The sequence below is a fragment of the Thunnus albacares genome, chromosome 12 (genome assembly GCF_914725855.1).
Source record: "Thunnus albacares chromosome 12, fThuAlb1.1, whole genome shotgun sequence".
NCBI lineage: Eukaryota > Metazoa > Chordata > Actinopteri > Scombriformes > Scombridae > Thunnus > Thunnus albacares.
In genome coordinates this window covers 22,544,322-22,562,336 of record NC_058117.1, presented here as the reverse complement: position 1 = coordinate 22,562,336, position 18,015 = coordinate 22,544,322, and the positions used below count along the sequence as shown (strand labels likewise).

Below are 18,015 nucleotides of genomic sequence, written 5' to 3'. Positions count from 1 at the left end.
GACTAATTAGGATATAAAGCACATAATGTACAACCAATCATATTAAACCACTTTTGGTTCGATATTATCAATATTATCTAAATGCAGGCCAGTTGGGGAGGATATAAGAAACTATCTTTGTACTCTGAATGATTCTGTAAGATGCTCTTTTATTTCACTTTCAGTATTTCTCTTTCTGTCTCTACATTCTTCCTCTTTATTGACTGCTTTTGCAATTCTTGTGCCGATAGCTCCCTTCTGCAACGCTCTGATGCAGACCCTGGAGTCCAACCCTGTCACAAAAATTGTGTGGAATTCAGTCAAACCCCTGCTGATGGGAAAGATCCTGTACACCCCCGACTCCCCCGCCGTCCGCAAGATATTAAAGAGTGTAAGAGAGACCACCTCCAGCCCGACCCCTCACCTCTCTCTTTCTTTCTTTCTCTCCACATCTCTCTGCTCACTTTTTCTCCCCTTCTCTATTTCTTTCAACACGCTCAGTATCTGTTTATATGTGTCCAAACCCCCCCCACCCTTCTTAGGAATGAGCTGACTACCGAAGCAAAGGAGGGTGGAGGGATCAGGGGGCAATCTGGTGCGGTAGGAGGGAAGGGAAGAGGAGGGGAGAATTAAACAATAAAATGAATGTGAGGGAGCAGCAATGAAAGGAAAAACAGAATGTTTTTCAGTCTGTCATGACTCATTCATTGATCCTGGCACAAAGAAGGTCTCAGTTTAAAGGAGAGATTTGTTAATGAGCTGCTCCGGAACTGAAAATGACCTCATGTGATTGTCTGCCTGTTAAGTACCTGTGTTGTTTGAGGAGAGTGCAGTTGAGAGCTTCGATAAATAAAATGTTACTGTGGGATTCATAAATCAGTGTTTTTAACTGCTGTGCAATGCAATATAATTTGACGTTAAGTCATGGAGTCATGTTACAGTTTCCAACAGTGCTACGTGTGTAAAAAAAAATAAGTTAAGCCAGCGTCACTGTTTGCCACTTTTTTGTGAGAAACTTGTAGATAGAAGCTCAAATTGATTCCCTTTGTGATGATGCTTGATATATATCTAATATGCCTCTGCTATTTGCACACCACTTGTGAACTTTTCTTTTGTGTGTTTGTGTATTTAGGCCAACACAACATTTGAGGAGCTAGAGAGGCTGCAGAACATGGCCAAAGCGTGGGAGGAGATGGGACCTCAGCTCTGGGCTTTCTTCCATAGCAGCGTCCAGATGAACATGATCAGAGTATGAAGCATACATTGTATAGATAAACAAACACATGTACTGCCCTCTCAGCCTTAATGGCCATAATATTTTTTGTTAATACGGTATAAAGCCGATGTTTTCTGTAAAATACAGTAACTATACTCCTGTCCTAATCACTACAGGACACCTTGAGAAACCCAACAGTGATGCACTTCATGGACGAAAGTCTAGAGGACACAGATTTTACCACCAAAGACATTCTTAACTTCCTGCACAACGGTCCAGATGAGCAGAGAGACCCCGGCATGCCCAACTTTGACTGGAGGAACATTTTTAACATCACCGACCAGCTCATACGCATGTTCAACCAGTATGGAGAGGTAAGTAACAGAATCATATTGTTCCCCATCTGTTGAAGAATATGCATATCCTTCCTTCTTTTTTTCAGTCTGTATTTACAAAATTTTCCACATTCCCAGGATGAGATGTTTAGCCTTTTTGTTAGACCATCTCTCAGTTCTCCAGACAGGAGCATCAGTCTTCCGGGTCTGCTCCCAGGAGATTGCAGCCAGGCCCCTTTCAAATAGTACAGGCCACTTAGCACAGCTTTAGAGACGCTCTCCTGTCCAGTAGGCTGAAAGGTGGGGAGAACAAGCCTGCTGTCACCCCCCTCCCTGGCTTCCTTTGTGGAACCAGTGATAAAGTGGAGAGTAGGTGGGAGTTAGTCACCCCCCCTATGAGCTCAATGCTGCTTTTAGTGTATGGCCCCGCTTTGAAACAGACCCCTGTGCCTGCGGATAAAAGAGGGCAAATCACTCTATCCATCCTTCACGCCTTCCCTCTTTCCTCTGATTTAAAGGGGGCACATGGGGTTGTGGTTTTAGAGAGAACCCTATCAGTGCAGGCATCTCAATCTGTCCTTTGTCTTCAAGTTCAGCGAGAAGACCCCTCTGAGCCCCACAAACAAACCCAGGCGATTTGGCCAATTAGATATAGTTGTCAGTTAGCATTGGCCCACAGGATAACTGCTACAGTTAGCATTAGGTCCTCTAACTCTGTCAGGGGTATGTTTCTCACACTGAAATCCCATTGGAACATGTGTATCAGTGAAGGTCTTTCTTCTCAGCCCATCTCTGAGTGAACATTATTGTGTCGTGAATGTATGGTCCCGTAGAGATGAATGGGAAGTGGTCCCCTCGTCCTTCTGTGAGAGCTCTCAGGGTATTGTACAGTAATGTGAATGGAGACATTAGACACGGTGTACATAGGGGTAGAGGGGCTAAAGAGCGGTGTGTTAGTGTGTGTGTGTGTGTGTTGGGAGTTTCACAGGCTAATTACATGTGTTTCATAGAGAGACTATGTGTATGCGCTGTCAGAGAGTGTACAGCGTGTGAGAGTGTGAGCTTCAGAGTGCAACTGTTATGTGTGTAAGTGTGTAGGTGTATGGAGTTGTGATTGTGGGTAGTTAGCTACATGAGTTCATGCGCTTGCTTTCCTGCATGTATGTCTGTGTCTTTGTGTAAAGAATGAATGTAGTAGCTATAGTATGTCATCAGGTCACTTCAGTGAAAGACATAACTACCCACAGTCTGCAAAGATTATGAGTAGGGTTGGGTATTGTTTGAAATTTTCTTACAGACGGAAAAGGATACTTTTTTCATTTCACCGTTTGAGAAATATAAACATATTTTTTGACAAATTATTTCAATCAACAAAATCAGAGTAGCCAGTTTTACTTTTTTCTATATTTGTTCGTGTCTGTTTGGTTTGTTTCAAGTATTTCTTCTAGTATGCATTTACAGAGTGTGTGTAAAAAATAAAGATTAATAATATTTGTTATGATTACATTACATATGTGTATTGTTGGTAAAGCCCAATTAGTTAATAAATTTATGATCACCAAAAACAAGTAGCCATACATGAACTTTGACTAAATAAAATTTTGCCACAGCTAAATAAAATTTCTGATATAGAAACGTAAGTAAACAAGACTATGAATCAATGCCATCTTTCTATACTTGACAGCTTCCAACACTCACATGTTATGGACACATTTTGGTCAAGACTAAAAAAGAGGTTCAATACCCAGCTCTCCTTGCCAGTTGTTCATGTACTGTAATCCAGTACATGGACATGCACTCACTCACTTATACTCCCACTCAGTCATACTTTCTATTCATGTTTCATAGAATACAGCACTATCATCTTTGTTCACCTGGGAGCATATATAATACATGAAAACAAAAACCTGTATTTTATACTTGCAATGCAACTGCTGTAGCATAGTTTCCCAGTTTCTTCTGAAAACTTAAACTTACCAAACCCACACCACTCTTTTCTCCCTGTAGTGCATCAACCTGGATAAGTTTGTGGCTCACACCGATGAGTCACAGATGATCCACCAGGCCTTGTACCTGCTAGAGGAGAACAAGTTTTGGGCTGGTGTGGTCTTCATGGACATGTATCCCTGGACCACAAGTGTTCCACCACATGTCAAGTATAAGATCCGCATGGACATTGATGCAGTGGAGCGCACCAACAAGATCAAAGACAGGTCAGCAGCGGATGTGTTGATTGTTTGATGTTTTGCTGCGAGCGATGCGCCGAAGCATTAGTTTCCAACCTTTTTGGCTTGTGATGCCTTAAAGTGAAGCAATCTCTATTTGTGACCACTTGTTAAGCTGTACATAACCATGAGTTGTCAGTAGCTCCACCAAATTGTTTCATTTGAGTACTTGTTTGAGACAAATATTTTAGAGAAAAAACAGAAAAAATGAATATAATGTTTTTGTAACATATTTATTCACCTGTCCTGATCCATTAATCATACTGTGACCACGCAGATGTATCTTGTTTCCAAACCACTGGTGACAAATAATTTATAAAAAGTAAAGTATATGTGTTTTATAAGCAAAATGACAGGTCAGTAATAGGTGCTTTCCTATACATTTTATTGCAACTGACTAGTATACGTACATACAGCAGTTATGGGTTCCAACAACCTGACAACCTTCCCCTTCCTACATTTTTTCCTGCTGTTTCCGCTGTGTTAATGAGGCAATTTAGATAGATTTGTCACATTCGTCATATGAAAACAAAAACAACCTCTGCATCTGCTCCCAAAGTGATTTCCAAAGTTTCTCAGTGGTTCTGTATTAACTCGATACCTGGGCTTTCATACTCCCATGATGGCTTACTTGCATTTTGCTTTCCCTTTGATCTCCCATTCATAAACAGACAGTATGTCAATAGCCCCACAGGGTGAACAAACAGTTTTAGCTGTTTACAGTGGTAATGGACCCAGAGGGAGTTCTCCCTCTATACAATTGAATAATCAGATTGTAAAAGGGCTTTGCCTCTGACTTATCCGCTTAAGTAAAAGCTGTGTACATGTGGTGTGTGTTTGGCTTTAGAGACTTTGGCTTTGGGATATATTATTATTAAAATATTCTGAATGGAAACTGGGATTATTTCTTCTAACAAAAAATGATTATAAATTAATTGTTTGTATAACCTAGTGGCCACATTTTAGCCAATAAGACAACCCAGCCATCTTTATAACTTACTCCCCGTGTTTTCTCTCAGATACTGGGATCCCGGCCCCAGAGCAGACCCCATGGAGGACCAGAGGTACATCTGGGGAGGCTTTGCCTACCTGCAGGACATGATTGAACATGGCATCATCAAGCTTCACACAGGCAACGACTGGCCACTTGGGGTTTACGTTCAGCAGATGCCCTATCCGTGCTATGTAGATGACCTGTGAGTAAATCAGTCACTTCTTGTAACTGAATATCATTCACATGGTGGATTCTTTATACAAAAAGTACAAACAAAGTAGTTAAAGCCGCTATGTCAAGACTTGTTCTGATTACAGCATCCTTAAAATTCTGCTGGAATTAGATTCTGTTTGGTTAAAATAAGGCTGTATGAGACTTGGTGGAAAATTATTGCAGTTTATGTGTGCTTTCAGCTCATTCAACTCAGTGTCTCCGGGTCGGATTTATTGGGGGTAGTGGGATGGATAAGGCCATGCATTGCTGTCTGCCACAGTGTTATTTTTGACATTACCACTGGGGGGCACTAAAGTCATACATTTTCAAATTCTACACATAGTGGATTCAAATTTGCTTCCTAGAATCCACCTTTTCTAAAAACATGTCTCTCTTTTTTCTTTTTCAATAAAGGAAAACAACAGAAATGGAAATGATTTTGAGGTTTTTATAGGCTGTATAGTTATGTTGAGGAGCAGGGACAGATTTTGCCTAAGCAATCCACTCATGTCCTAACTCAGTGGTTCCCAACCTAGGGGGCCAGGACAAAGAGGTCATGAGATGATAGGACTGGATAGGATACAGAAAAAAGGATACTGCAACTGATTGTGGACTGTGGGGAACTTTACTGGATATTTTTCACTATTTTCTGACATTTTATGGACAAAATGATTAACCAATGAATCAAGACGATAATCAGTAACTTAACTGGTAGACAATGCAACATATGATAAATGATAAGGGGTCCCAGGTAGGCTTTGCTTTATTTTAAGAGGTCACAGGCCAAAAAGGTTGTGAACCGCTGTCCTAACTCATCCTCCTCTTCCTCTCTATCTTCTCTCTCTTTTCCTCCAGCTTCATGATCACACTGAACCGCTGCTTCCCGATTTTCATGGTGCTGGCTTGGATCTACTCTGTGTCCATGATTGTGAAAAGCATTGTGCTGGAGAAGGAGCTGCGCCTCAAGGAGACTCTCAAAGCAATGGGGGTTGACAACGGAGTCATTTGGTACACCTGGTTCATTGACAGCTTCATCATGATGACTGCAAGCACAGCGCTGCTCACGTCCATCGTCATGGTGAGAAAACACGGGCAGCTGAAGAGAGGAGGAGGTTATTCTGATAGTGAAACTAGAGTCAAGTTTTATTTGCTGGTTTGGAGGATTAATGTTTAGTAGCATGTAATGGTGACCTCTTGTGGATGCTTTTAAAAAGCTCTGTTTAGTCATTACTCAAACAGCCGGTGGAGTTACTTTTCTTCTGCTATTGCTCTGCACATGACACAACTATTACTTCAGAGTAGCTATTCTGTTCTAATATATCTCCAAGAAATTGTTTAATGTTTCACTTTGGTGTCTAGATGAGTAGTTATATAATTTCTTTAATTTTCTAGTGCATATCAGGAGTATTTATTGCCCTGCATCTGTTTGTTCACATCTGTCTCTTCCAATTTCTAAGTGAAAGTCACATCGGGTATTGTCATGTAGTAAATATCTTCTTTTTTGTGTGTCTCAGGGTGGAAAGGTGCTAAATTACAGCAACCCCATCCTTGTCTTCTTCTTCCTGCTGACCTTCACTGTCACCACCATCATGCAGTGTTTCCTTATGAGTGTGTTCTTCAACAAGGCCAACCTGGCAGCTGCCTGCAGCGGCATCATCTACTTCACCCTCTACCTGCCCCACATCCTCTGCTTTGCCTGGCAGGACCGCATCACCGTGAACATGAAGATGGCTGCTGTATGTCGATTTGATTTTTTGTTTAAGGGATTATACAAATACAGAAAAATGCATCATAAAACCCTCTTCTCTTCTCTTACTAGTTCAATAACTGTGCTAAAATACAGACAAATGTTTATCATTGTTTGAACAGACAGGATTACTCCCGACATAGGAATATATATGTAAATTTCCAAGTTGTTTTCAACACACATATTGATAAATTGAATCTTAAGACATTAAATGTTGCAATTTTCCTTCATGTAGATATTCTCCACTTCTAGTCACAAAATAGAATTAATATCCTTTCTGCATCCCTCTGCTACTCTAGAGCTTTTTGTCTCCAGTGGCCTTTGGCTTTGGGACAGAATACCTGTCACGGTACGAGGAGCAAGGTTTGGGTCTGCAGTGGGATAACATCCAGACCAGCCCGCTAGAGAAAGACTCCTACTCTTTCCTCACCTCCATCCTCATGATGATAATTGATGCTGTCCTCTACGCTGTCCTGGCCTGGTATCTGGATAATGTCTTCCCAGGTTGGGCTCCTAAAATACTATACAGTATATTTTAAGACTTTGTGGGTGGAAAGAGTTTATTTGAGTGAGAATTATACTAAATCTCTCCTCCACAGGACAGTACGGCATTGGTCGGCCATTCTACTTCCCATTCCAGCCGTCATACTGGCAAAGAGCTGCATCCGCAAACAGAGAAATGGCTGATCAAGGTTAGCATTACTGACTGATACGCTTCATATATGTACTATATATGTTAACTGTAGAGCACTCTGTGACTGGAGGGTTGTCACTTTATCAGATTTGCAAGTAGTGTCAGAAGTGAATGCCTGCTCTTATCATTTGCTTCAAAACTAATTGCCTGTAGAAAAGGCATCTAATGCCCACTTGAAAACTGTTGTTGTATCGGAAAGGTTAGGTTGAGGCTCCAAAAGAAAGATTTTCTCTCTTGTCCTCTCCATTACACTGTGAAACAGCACGCCTGGAGCTGGAACTTAATCAGTATCTTGGTAAAAGACAGTTTTATGCGGTGAATTCTTGGCAGCTCAGGACCCAAACCCTGGTCTGTCCGACCACAGGCTAAACTGTCACAAAGTATGAATAAACAGAAGAGCAAAATTACTCACAACTTTCCCAGGAAAATGAAACTGAGGAAAACTAACTTGTTACTATTGCTCATAGCATTTTATTGTATTTCATAAATACAAGTAGAGATAAGGACATCTCAAAGCAAGCAGGAAACAAGCTAATAAATAAAAACATGCAAACAGGATAAATACTATATTTCCATGTAATTCCCATACAAGCAAAGTATTTTTTAAGCTATGTAACTGCATATTGAGACACATATATAAATATCCATCTCCTCTGCTAAGTTTTCATACTGATGGTGTTAACAAGCATGAAATGCAGCAAGCAAAGAGCAAGATACAGCACATGTACCCCACCAGTCCATTGTAGTTGGCTGTGAGAGGGGAACTTTTCTCAATTAAACCAAACACAATCAGAAAATGATTCTCCTGTCTGTCTCCTCCAGATCCTGAGAGACCTGAACCAGAGAACATGGAGAAGGATGTTGAAAGCAGGGGCACACCAGAGACTTACACCTGTAACGGCGCAGGCAGCAGGAAAGCCTGTAAGCACCAAAGTAAAAGGGATCGACTGGAGAGAGAGAAGGAGCTGCTGAGACGACAGGAGGAAACTCCAAATCAGGAGGAGGAGGGTCAGGACTCAGTGAAGGAAGGTGAGGAACCAAAGAGAACTGAGGCTCGGAAAGAAGTAGTAGGAACTGAAAAGGAGGCGAGGCCAAACTGCATGTGGGTAACACACTGAGGACATCTGGTGGACAGGCAGGGTGTTGCTGCTATCCTCTGCAAGTGTTAAAAGGTTAAATAGTTAAAAGTTTTAGAAGTTTCTAGGATACTGAACACCAATCCTCAGTGTCAAACCAGATAAAATCTCTAACCAAGCTAATGTTAGTTGTACCTTAGGGTACATACATGTGTTAGGCTTTCATGGCTAAGTAAAGCAAGGGAAAATAGGAGAAAGGAGATTAATTAAAACAGGTAATTCTTTTGACTGTTAGTTTTTGAACTAACAGAAAACTACGCCTTTCTTACAGAGTGATTGTGGCCCCACAAAACTGTAAAATCCTCAATCCTCCTCTATCCTTTTCCCCACACAGGCCAGTTGTTCTTTGAGTCTGACCCAGTAGGCTTGGTGTTGGGGGTACAGATCCAAGACCTGGTGAAGGTGTTTCATGGAAGGTCTCGTCCTGCTGTCAACTGTCTCAATATCAATTTCTACGAGAGCCAGATCACATCCTTCTTGGGGCACAATGGGGCTGGAAAAACCACCACCATGTAAGCTGAAGTCATGAATATATGAATCACCTAAGTTACTAAATGCAATGTTCACAAATAGCATTTGTTTAAAAAAATATTAAAACAATATTGAAAGATGTTAAATTTTTTATCTCTCATCCTACCAACATATTTGACATACAAGGGCTACCGACAGTAGAATAAACTACTGTAAGAAACAACCATCATAGCAAAATGTTAACTTATCTCTTCTCAAAGCATTATTAGTTATAGATGGATGACAAATTAAAGGAAAAACCAACATGAAGTGTCTTAGTATAGAGTCAGGCCACCATGAGCCTCCAAAATAGCTTCAGTGCTCCTTGCCAAGTCTGTGAGATGCTATCGGAGGGATGAACACCATTCCTCCACAAGATAGTCCCTCATTTATATATACAACCTTTATTTAATCAGGTAATCTCATTGAGATCAAGATCTCTTTTGCAAGAGAGACCTGAGTACAGCAGATAGAAAGAAAAACAAACATAGCAGAGACAATCACAGACATCACTAAATAGATTTGAAGATGAAAGTTTATATTATATCATTTGGTCTTATGGAGGAGGTGGTGGAGAGCATTGTCTTACACATTGGTCCAAAATCCTCCATAGGTGTTTAACTGGGTTTAGATCTGGTGACTGTAAAGGCCCTTGCATTTTATTTAAATGGTGCATGGAAGCATCTGCATTTCATATGTTTCTTCACTCTTTTATTCAGGTTTTTCCTTTAATTTGCCCCCCGTTTGTATGTTATTCATGTCGTCTGAAAAAACAACAACAGATTATTATTATTTTAGGAAAGTTACAGTTAATTTGCATATTGTGCAAAATGAAAATATATACTTGTCTTTAATACAAATTGCAGTTTTAATCCCAAGTACAGTCTTTCCACAAAGCCTTCAAAATGACTGACAGAGTGCCCCTACCCCCCTGATAATGTGTGATACTTTAAATTAAGACCCTCAATAAATATTTCCATCTATTAAAACTGAATAGGTGGATTTGGGTGCTTTTGACTGGGGTCCCCCAGGACCCCAATACATTTGGTATTTTTTAAAAAGCATTAATTAAAAACAGAAACAGAAAACAATGACATAAAGTCATTAAGAACAAATTGATTGACAAAGTCATGAAAAATTGGAATGATAAAATAAGGCACCTGTGAGATACGACAAACAGTATACAGTACCTCTGGGGTCTGCGGGTACCCCAGTCGGTAGGATTGAGGTCAAAGATTTAGAATTTCTATGCAGTCTCAGAGATTAGCTGGTGCATTTAGAACATATCTCCTACATTTACAGTGCTTAAACAATTTTTCATACTTGCATGGCTTTTCACAGCAGCCTCCAGTTTTCTGAGCTGCTGGCAATAATTTTTCATTTGAACAGGACAATCAGATATTTACTTCTTTTTAAATTGGCTATTTTTCTTAGAGACATCATTTTCATAGCCTTTTATAGAGATTCAGACTGAATGTGGGTGGCGATTCAGAAGTCTATCCTCACACACGAGGTCCCAGCACAGAATTGTATTTGTCATGGCACTGGTACTGTATGTGTTTTTCTGCTCTGTCCAGGTCCATCCTGACTGGTCTCTTCCCTCCGACATCTGGCACAGCCTACATTAATGGAAGAGACATTAGGACTGACATGGATATCATCCGTTCCTCTATGGGGATGTGTCCTCAGTACAACATCCTCTTCAAGCAGTGAGTTCCTTTCAGATGCAAACAACAGTGCTCAAGTCAGTTTAATGTGAATATACAGTTCACTGAAAGCAAAACATTACTTTCACACAGTATTTCATTTGGATATACAGCGAGAAAGAATGAAAGAAGAAAGGGAAACAATTCACGTTGAAGACCAGACAAAAATTGTTTATTAAAAGTTGTTAATTGAACTTTGAAAGTTTAAAGTGTCTTCAGTTGTAATAGAGTGAGGCGCTGACTTTGTTAAAATCAATGCATATTCTTTAAAGATCAAAAAAAGTGGCTTTAACAGTGGCTGTTGAAAGCCAGGGTTACTGATTTACTTCCCCCATCCAGACTCCCATCTTTTTAAATCATTTATACATTCAAAAAAATCTCAAAACAACAATTTTACAGTCCTCTTCTGTAAACATTGTTATTACTGCTGCCCCTGTTTTTGTTCCAGTCTCACAGTGGAGGAGCACATCCTATTTTATTCACTGCTGAAGGGTCGGAGTCAGGAGGAGGCGGAGAGGGAGGTTGAGGACATGCTGGTGGACCTTGGACTGCCTCACAAGAGAGATGACGAGGCTCAGAACCTCTCAGGTGGACCGCTGGTTTCTATGTGTGTGTTTCATTGAGAAAATGAAAAAAAGAATGTAATTAATTTCTTTTGTCATACCATCTTTCCCTCACAAACACTACAGGTGGTATGCAGAGGAAACTGTCAGTTGCCATGGCGTTTGTCGGAGGGTCAAAGGTTGTCATCCTGGACGAGCCTACTTCAGGAGTGGACCCCTATTCCAGGAGATCCATTTGGGACCTCCTACTGAAATACAGAACTGGTAAAAATGTCACTGATGCAGATTCACATTTCATCCCTTTAGCTCCACATTTTATCCCCTTCAAGTGAACATTTTATCTCTTCAGCTCCATGCGCTAACTGTCTAGATGTACATTTCACCCCCGAAACATTTTACTGTTGCACTGACGACATTGAAGAATGAAGCCAAATCTTTTGCAGCTTCACAGCTCTCCTCAGGCACTTGCATTAAGTAGTGAACTGATCAAACGGAAAAATTCAGCTACACTGCTACAACAAAAGAAAAAGTTGTAGTCAGAAAATCAATACATTTTAGCATCTGTTGGCAAAGCACTTGAAAGCTGTGGTGACCCATAATTTTTTGTTCACTTGGAATGTGCTGAAAACGTCCTTTGATTCTGATGACATGCCAATAAAAGTACTCTTGTGCAGGCCGTACCGTGATTCTGTCCACTCACCACATGGACGAGGCCGACCTGCTGAGCGACCGCATCGCCATCATCTCCAAAGGAGAACTCCACTGTTGCGGTTCACCCCTCTTTCTCAAAAACTGTTTCGGAGTGGGCTTCTATCTGACACTCGTACGCCGCATAAAGGATCTTAGAAAGAAGGAGGTAAATTCTACTTTTGACACAAAATCACCCAAAAGCCCAACCATAATCTGCATAATCTCTGCCCTGTCGGTTTATCCTGCATTAGAAAATACCTGCTTTTCCATTCCGTTTAAGTGTCAGCTTTCTCTCAAGGTTTTTTTTGCACTGTCAAAGGTATTCTTATTTTTGCTTGTTTCCATTAGAACGACTGCGACTGTGCCTCAGACTGCTCCTGTTCTTGCTCCATATGTACCAGATACAAAGATCAGTCTCAGTACCAGTCCCAGCATCTCGACAGAGTTCTGGATGGTAAGTGTCAATCTATTTTTTTTTTTTTTGTTACATCTGCAGGAGAAAATCCTCCTGCAGGGATGTGTGTATGTGTGTGCGTGATAGAGTGTCATCCAAACTTGTATAACAGAGCCAGGAACAGAATACACTATTGTTTCACATTAATAATTTAGTGGAGATATTGACCCATGTGCCTTGTCCTCCTGATTCTGCCTGAGGACGCTGTGCTTTGATGCAATGCCACAAGGTTGTCAAGCACAAAATTACTCATGCATTTTTAGCACTTGAATAATAGTGTTTGTTTTTGTTTGTTTTTTTTGCATAATTTGTCCTTGTATTGGTTCTGTATTTTTGGAACATTTTCCTCTTCACTACCTCCTCTCTGTATGATTTTGTCCTTCTTCCCAGGGGATATTGAGAGCATAACAAGCCTCATCCACCACCACGTCCCCGAAGCCAAGCTGATCGAGATGATCGGCCAGGAGTTGACCTATCTGCTCCCCAATAAGGGCTTCAAGCATCGGGCGTATGCCAGCCTATTTAGAGAACTGGAGGAGACTCTTGCTGACATGGGCCTCAGCAGTTTTGGCATCTCAGATACATCACTAGAGGAGGTAGGGACGTCTCAGTTTCCATCTGTTGACATCCTGTTTTTACATTGAATCAAAAAAGATAAATAAGAGCTTCCTTTTGGGTAGTTTGGATTTTGTGGTGGATCCCAATTTCTTCAGCTTCATGAAAGCACCTTGAGCTGAATTTGGGTGGCGGTGCATATTCCTTCTGTGGTACTACAATCTTTGATTTGCTGAAAAGCTTTGACTATGATGCAAAAATCTCTATCTTATCAAGTAATTTATTTTACTGAGTCCTAAAAATCTGTCATCTTTCTGCCGGTATGTGAGAGTATTTCAACCTGTTTCCACTACAGATACAATTTGTTTAAAGAAGAAATTTGTTTCAGTAGCTTGAAAGAAAACAAAAAAAGCAGAAGAAGAAAGAAGAAAGAAAAAGTGAACTTGTTTTTGAACAGTGGCCACTCTGATCACAAGTACTAAATGCATGATCATTTTAAAATGCTAAAATGTACCATAACAATTAATATTAAATAGCAAACCTAGAGACGAATTCATAAAATCAGTGAACATACTCAATAAAGTCAGTTTCACAACTAAATCTATTTGTTATGTTAGATCAGGTAAAATTGAAAAAGGTGTAAAGAGTGTATTGAATTGAGCAAAGGTGCATTTTAATGCTGATAAATTCAACTCTTTATTTTTAAGAGGAAGAATGTGATTTTTTTTCTATGGAAAGTTACGTAATCTCACTTTAATTCTAAAACATTCCTGAGACAAGTTGATTTGTTTCGGAAACAGGTTGAAATTATCAACACAATCAATATTCAACACAATCAAGACAATAATATGACATTTTTTTCACTCAATGAAAGATAAAAATTACCGGTAAGATAGAGGATTTTGTGTGTGACCACATCCTGTCCAGATTTTAATACATCTCATTTTTTATGGAGTGAAAGTTTAACAAAGGACAATGAAAACGTTATCTCTTATAACTCCTGAAGTTAAAGGAAGAACTCATATTTAATGTATGAAAAGTTTTGAAAGTTAAGGAAGTTTTTTTTCTTTTTTCTTTCCAGATATTCATAAAGGTCACTGCAGATGGAGAAGCAGCGAATAATGCCACCACTCCTGGTAAATACCACCACTGATATTCCACACAGCCTTTTCCTGGAATTGAATTTCTGACCTGGTGCCCTGTCTCTCTCTTGTGTTGTTAATCCATTTGCCTCACGCCTGTGTTTTATTATGTGTTTATTGTGACTTCCCTAACTTGAACATCAGCTACTTGTCTAGTCTTTACATGTGGTCTGATGCATCATTTGTCAGTTTTAACCCCCTAGTTTGTGTGTGTTTGGGTCTCACCTGTGCACTCTTACCTTTAGAACAGTGGATGTTACAGCAGAGAAGCAACGGCACTAAAGTTGGTGCAGAGGGAAATGAAGGTCAGAGTCTTGAGAGTAATTCGACAAAATTCTGGCGATATAAAAGCTGTTTTGAATCAACTGGACTTGGGTCAATCAGTATTTGCAAGGAATTTTTGGTATTTATCAATTAGATTTTATATTACTCCCTTTTCTATGTGAGTTTTGTCACATGAGGACAGTCTGACTATTGTTAAGTAATATATCCATCACAGAAAAGTTCAGTAAACTGATGATTTACATATTTTGTGACCATCTAAATTTTATGGCTATAATTATGTGAAGTCTCATCCATCTGGAGCTCCGAGCATTTCAAGTGACCCAGGTCTGGGAAGTTCAGCTTGTAAAATAAACAAGAATGCAGGGAGTATTTAGAAGAGTTTTGCTGCTTGCGTGCTCTTTTCTAGCACAGCAATGCTTTCAAATTCACACATTAACTCACATTTATATCTCTCGACTTCAAATGAAGTTAAGCTGCCTTGCTCTGTGAGATCTCAGCAGTGTGGCTGCTGATCCAAAGCCTGCTTCTCCAACTTGCTACCACTTCCTCTCTGTGCTTTTAGACGCCCCTGGAGCAACGGTTTTTCCTTCCATATACAGTATATTTTATGCACAGTGCTTATGTCTAACAGGCTGTTTGTGTGTTAACCACAGAACATAATGGCGTGTTGGAAACTAACGGCACTACCCCTGGTGCATCAGACAGCAGTGCAGGGAAGGGCTCCAGCCAGGTGAAAGGGACAACACTGATCCTGAAGCAGTTTCATGCTCTGCTAGTGAAAAGGTTCCACCATGCCACACGAAGCCAGAAGGACTTCCTGGCACAGGTACAGGGATGCAACAATGACTGGATAGGTGGATGGAATTTTCTGTTTGTCTTTTGTGGACATTAAATGTTGAGACTTGAATTATGTGATGAATATACTAATTGTGTGTGTGTGTGTTTGTGAGCGTTTGGGGTGGGGTAGGGGGGGTAACAGATGCACTTGGTAACAGACGAGTGGTTATTTATCAAAGAAACACCAAAAAAACAAAACAAAACAAAAACCCCCACATCTGATCTGAATGCCAGAGGGTTTTTGACAAACCTTTATTTGATCCAAATCTGGTGGAAAAAAATAATGCCCATGCAAATGAGTCAGTATTATTTTTACAATGTTTTACATTTTTCAGCTACATTTATAATAGATGTGTAAAAGTGTTATGGCTTACTTATCTTTGTGGATGTATAGATCATCCTGCCTGCCAGTTTTGTCCTGATCGCTCTCATCTTCACAATGATCGTCCCTCCATTCGGGGAGTATCCCAGTCTGACTTTGACCCCCTGGATGTACGGGCCACAGTTCACCTTCTTCAGGTCAGATCTCATGACGAACACTATCAAACAAATGATCCATAAACATATACATATTTATATGAACTGCCGGTCATGTGTTACAATAACATTGGTTGTTATTTCATTAATTTGATTTTCTTCTTTTATATTTTGTCTTCCCAATTTAGTAACGAGCAACCTTTTGACCCCACAATGAAACGCTTCACAGAGCGCTTGTTAAACCCACCGGGTCTGGGGACCCGCTGCATGGACGGAGAACCACTGGGGTGAGTATCACTACAGTAAAAAAAAAACTACACTGGTTGTTTGGACCTCACTTATTCAGTGAATGAAGACAGAGACTAATTTAATCAACTATTGGCTGTATCAAGTAGATACATACATACTGCAGCTCAATGCTGACTAATTTTATCTTTTCACATGTGTATTTCTCTACTCACCTACATCCAGAATGCCCTGCAGTAACAATACATCAGAGTGGGAGAATCCTGACGTCTCCCCTGTGTTCAGCAACATCTTACTGAATCCTAATTGGAACAAGAGAAACCCCTCGCCTTCCTGCCAGTGCAGCACCAACAAGAAGCTGACCATGATGCCCATCTGTCCGATCGGAGCAGGAGGCCTACCCCCTCGCCAACGGGCTGAAGCCACAGGAGACACGATGCTGGATCTGACGGACAGGAACATCTCTGACTACCTGGTCAAAACCTATCCTGATCTCATCAGAACCAGGTAGGTTTTAATGTACAGTAGTTTACATGTGCATTCAAATGATAAAACCAGGAGAAATTAAATAAATAATTTGAAAAACTACCTCTCTCCTAAATCATGTCTGATTTTTTTTACACAGTTTGAAGAGCAAATACTGGGTGAATGAACAAAGGTAATCATTTTGTACCATCTCATCTCCCTTTTGTGCAGTTGATAAGTTTACATAAGAAACACAATTTTAAGACAAGTTGATGTGAGATAGAGAGTGTGAATCTTCTCTATCCTCAGATATGGCGGTCTGTCAGTAGGAGGACAGCTTCCAATCCTAGACGTCAACCCCAAAGACATTCAGAGTGTTTTCCGTCAACTTGGACGAATGTTGAACATCACAGGGGTAATTATTGACTTGTTGTTCATTACAGACATGTACAGGCAGTAGTGTGTGAAATCCACAAAATCAATTGGGCATTGTCTCTCACAGGGTTACTATTCTGGACTTGCACTCAAAGAGATCGGTCCTTTCTTAAGATACATGGAAAGTGAATTCAACATAAAGGTATGTGGTTCGATTTTCACTGTATGTGTCAGTGACGCAGGAGCATTTCTTTCCAGAAATAGCAAATCAGCAAGCGGCAGAAATTATGTGCAAACACTCGTCCCTTTTCTGATGTCTACTTGAGACATTTTTCTTTTACATTGCAAACTTTAACATCTGTGATATTACAGGGACGTTGACTGATGGCTGTAAGTGCTTGGTTTAATAGCTTTGCTTCCCACTTAAAGTAATGAAGGTTATATACAAGGAAAGTCAGCTTACAAGTCCTTGTATTGTGCATTAGTGATGCTCAGGACTGCAATTAGCAAGTCAGAAGGTTGTGAGATGTGTTCAATTAACTCTGCTCTCTTCTGTCAGGTATGGTACAATAACAAAGGCTGGCACGCCATGGTGGCCTTCATGAATGTGGCCAATAATGCCATTCTCCGGGCCTTCCTACCCTCAACTGCCAAACCTGTCGAGTTCGGCATCACTGCCATCAATCATCCTCTAAACCTCACCAAAGAGCAGCTTTCTGAAGTCACTGTGTGAGTATTTATAATCGCAAGAGCTGAGTAGATTATGGTTGATTATGGTAGATTATTGAGCAGCTAAAACACCTGCTTCTCTTAGACATTTCAATATTAGTTTCCCATGATTAAAAAAATATATATAAATAAGTCTGGATGAGGATTGGATGTAAGTTTTACATGACCTATTCATAAGACCTATTAAAGTAAATTATAGATATGATTTTATAATTATGACTTCTTTATCTGAAGTTCCCCCTGAGCCCATATGTGCAAATTACTGCCTTAGTTTTATTTTTAGCTACAAAGTGTTATTTGGCTGTAGCTTCAAGCGTCTTCATATGGAAGAGCTTAATTTTCTGTTATGGCACCATGTTGGATTTCATGTAGCATGCAAATACATTAAGAATTGCAGAATTTAATGTATTTAATTTGTCATAAACTGATCAACTTTGAGGAA

The 18,015-nt window shown here is 40.1% G+C and overlaps 1 protein-coding gene across 2 annotated transcripts in view; it reads left to right on the top strand.

Moving 5' to 3' along the window:
* Positions 1 to 18,015, top strand: part of LOC122994248 (retinal-specific phospholipid-transporting ATPase ABCA4-like) — a 39,955-nt gene that overhangs the window by 10,530 nt on the left and 11,410 nt on the right. The window contains exons 10-36 of one of the 2 annotated variants that reach the window (XM_044368830.1): positions 231 to 370; positions 1,112 to 1,228; positions 1,372 to 1,569; positions 3,538 to 3,743; positions 4,775 to 4,951; positions 5,818 to 6,040; positions 6,477 to 6,698; positions 7,009 to 7,213; positions 7,309 to 7,401; positions 8,226 to 8,432; positions 8,874 to 9,051; positions 10,627 to 10,758; positions 11,204 to 11,343; positions 11,445 to 11,582; positions 11,993 to 12,174; positions 12,357 to 12,462; positions 12,853 to 13,058; positions 14,099 to 14,153; positions 14,405 to 14,464; positions 15,098 to 15,270; positions 15,676 to 15,800; positions 15,947 to 16,045; positions 16,230 to 16,511; positions 16,630 to 16,662; positions 16,779 to 16,884; positions 16,972 to 17,046; positions 17,404 to 17,573. In XM_044368830.1, coding sequence (XP_044224765.1) covers positions 231 to 370; positions 1,112 to 1,228; positions 1,372 to 1,569; positions 3,538 to 3,743; positions 4,775 to 4,951; positions 5,818 to 6,040; positions 6,477 to 6,698; positions 7,009 to 7,213; positions 7,309 to 7,401; positions 8,226 to 8,432; positions 8,874 to 9,051; positions 10,627 to 10,758; positions 11,204 to 11,343; positions 11,445 to 11,582; positions 11,993 to 12,174; positions 12,357 to 12,462; positions 12,853 to 13,058; positions 14,099 to 14,153; positions 14,405 to 14,464; positions 15,098 to 15,270; positions 15,676 to 15,800; positions 15,947 to 16,045; positions 16,230 to 16,511; positions 16,630 to 16,662; positions 16,779 to 16,884; positions 16,972 to 17,046; positions 17,404 to 17,573 — 4,048 coding nt within the window. The remainder of the gene's footprint in view (positions 1 to 230; positions 371 to 1,111; positions 1,229 to 1,371; positions 1,570 to 3,537; positions 3,744 to 4,774; positions 4,952 to 5,817; positions 6,041 to 6,476; positions 6,699 to 7,008; positions 7,214 to 7,308; positions 7,402 to 8,225; positions 8,433 to 8,873; positions 9,052 to 10,626; positions 10,759 to 11,203; positions 11,344 to 11,444; positions 11,583 to 11,992; positions 12,175 to 12,356; positions 12,463 to 12,852; positions 13,059 to 14,098; positions 14,154 to 14,404; positions 14,465 to 15,097; positions 15,271 to 15,675; positions 15,801 to 15,946; positions 16,046 to 16,229; positions 16,512 to 16,629; positions 16,663 to 16,778; positions 16,885 to 16,971; positions 17,047 to 17,403; positions 17,574 to 18,015) is intronic. The other variant, XM_044368831.1, reaches the window with a different exon arrangement.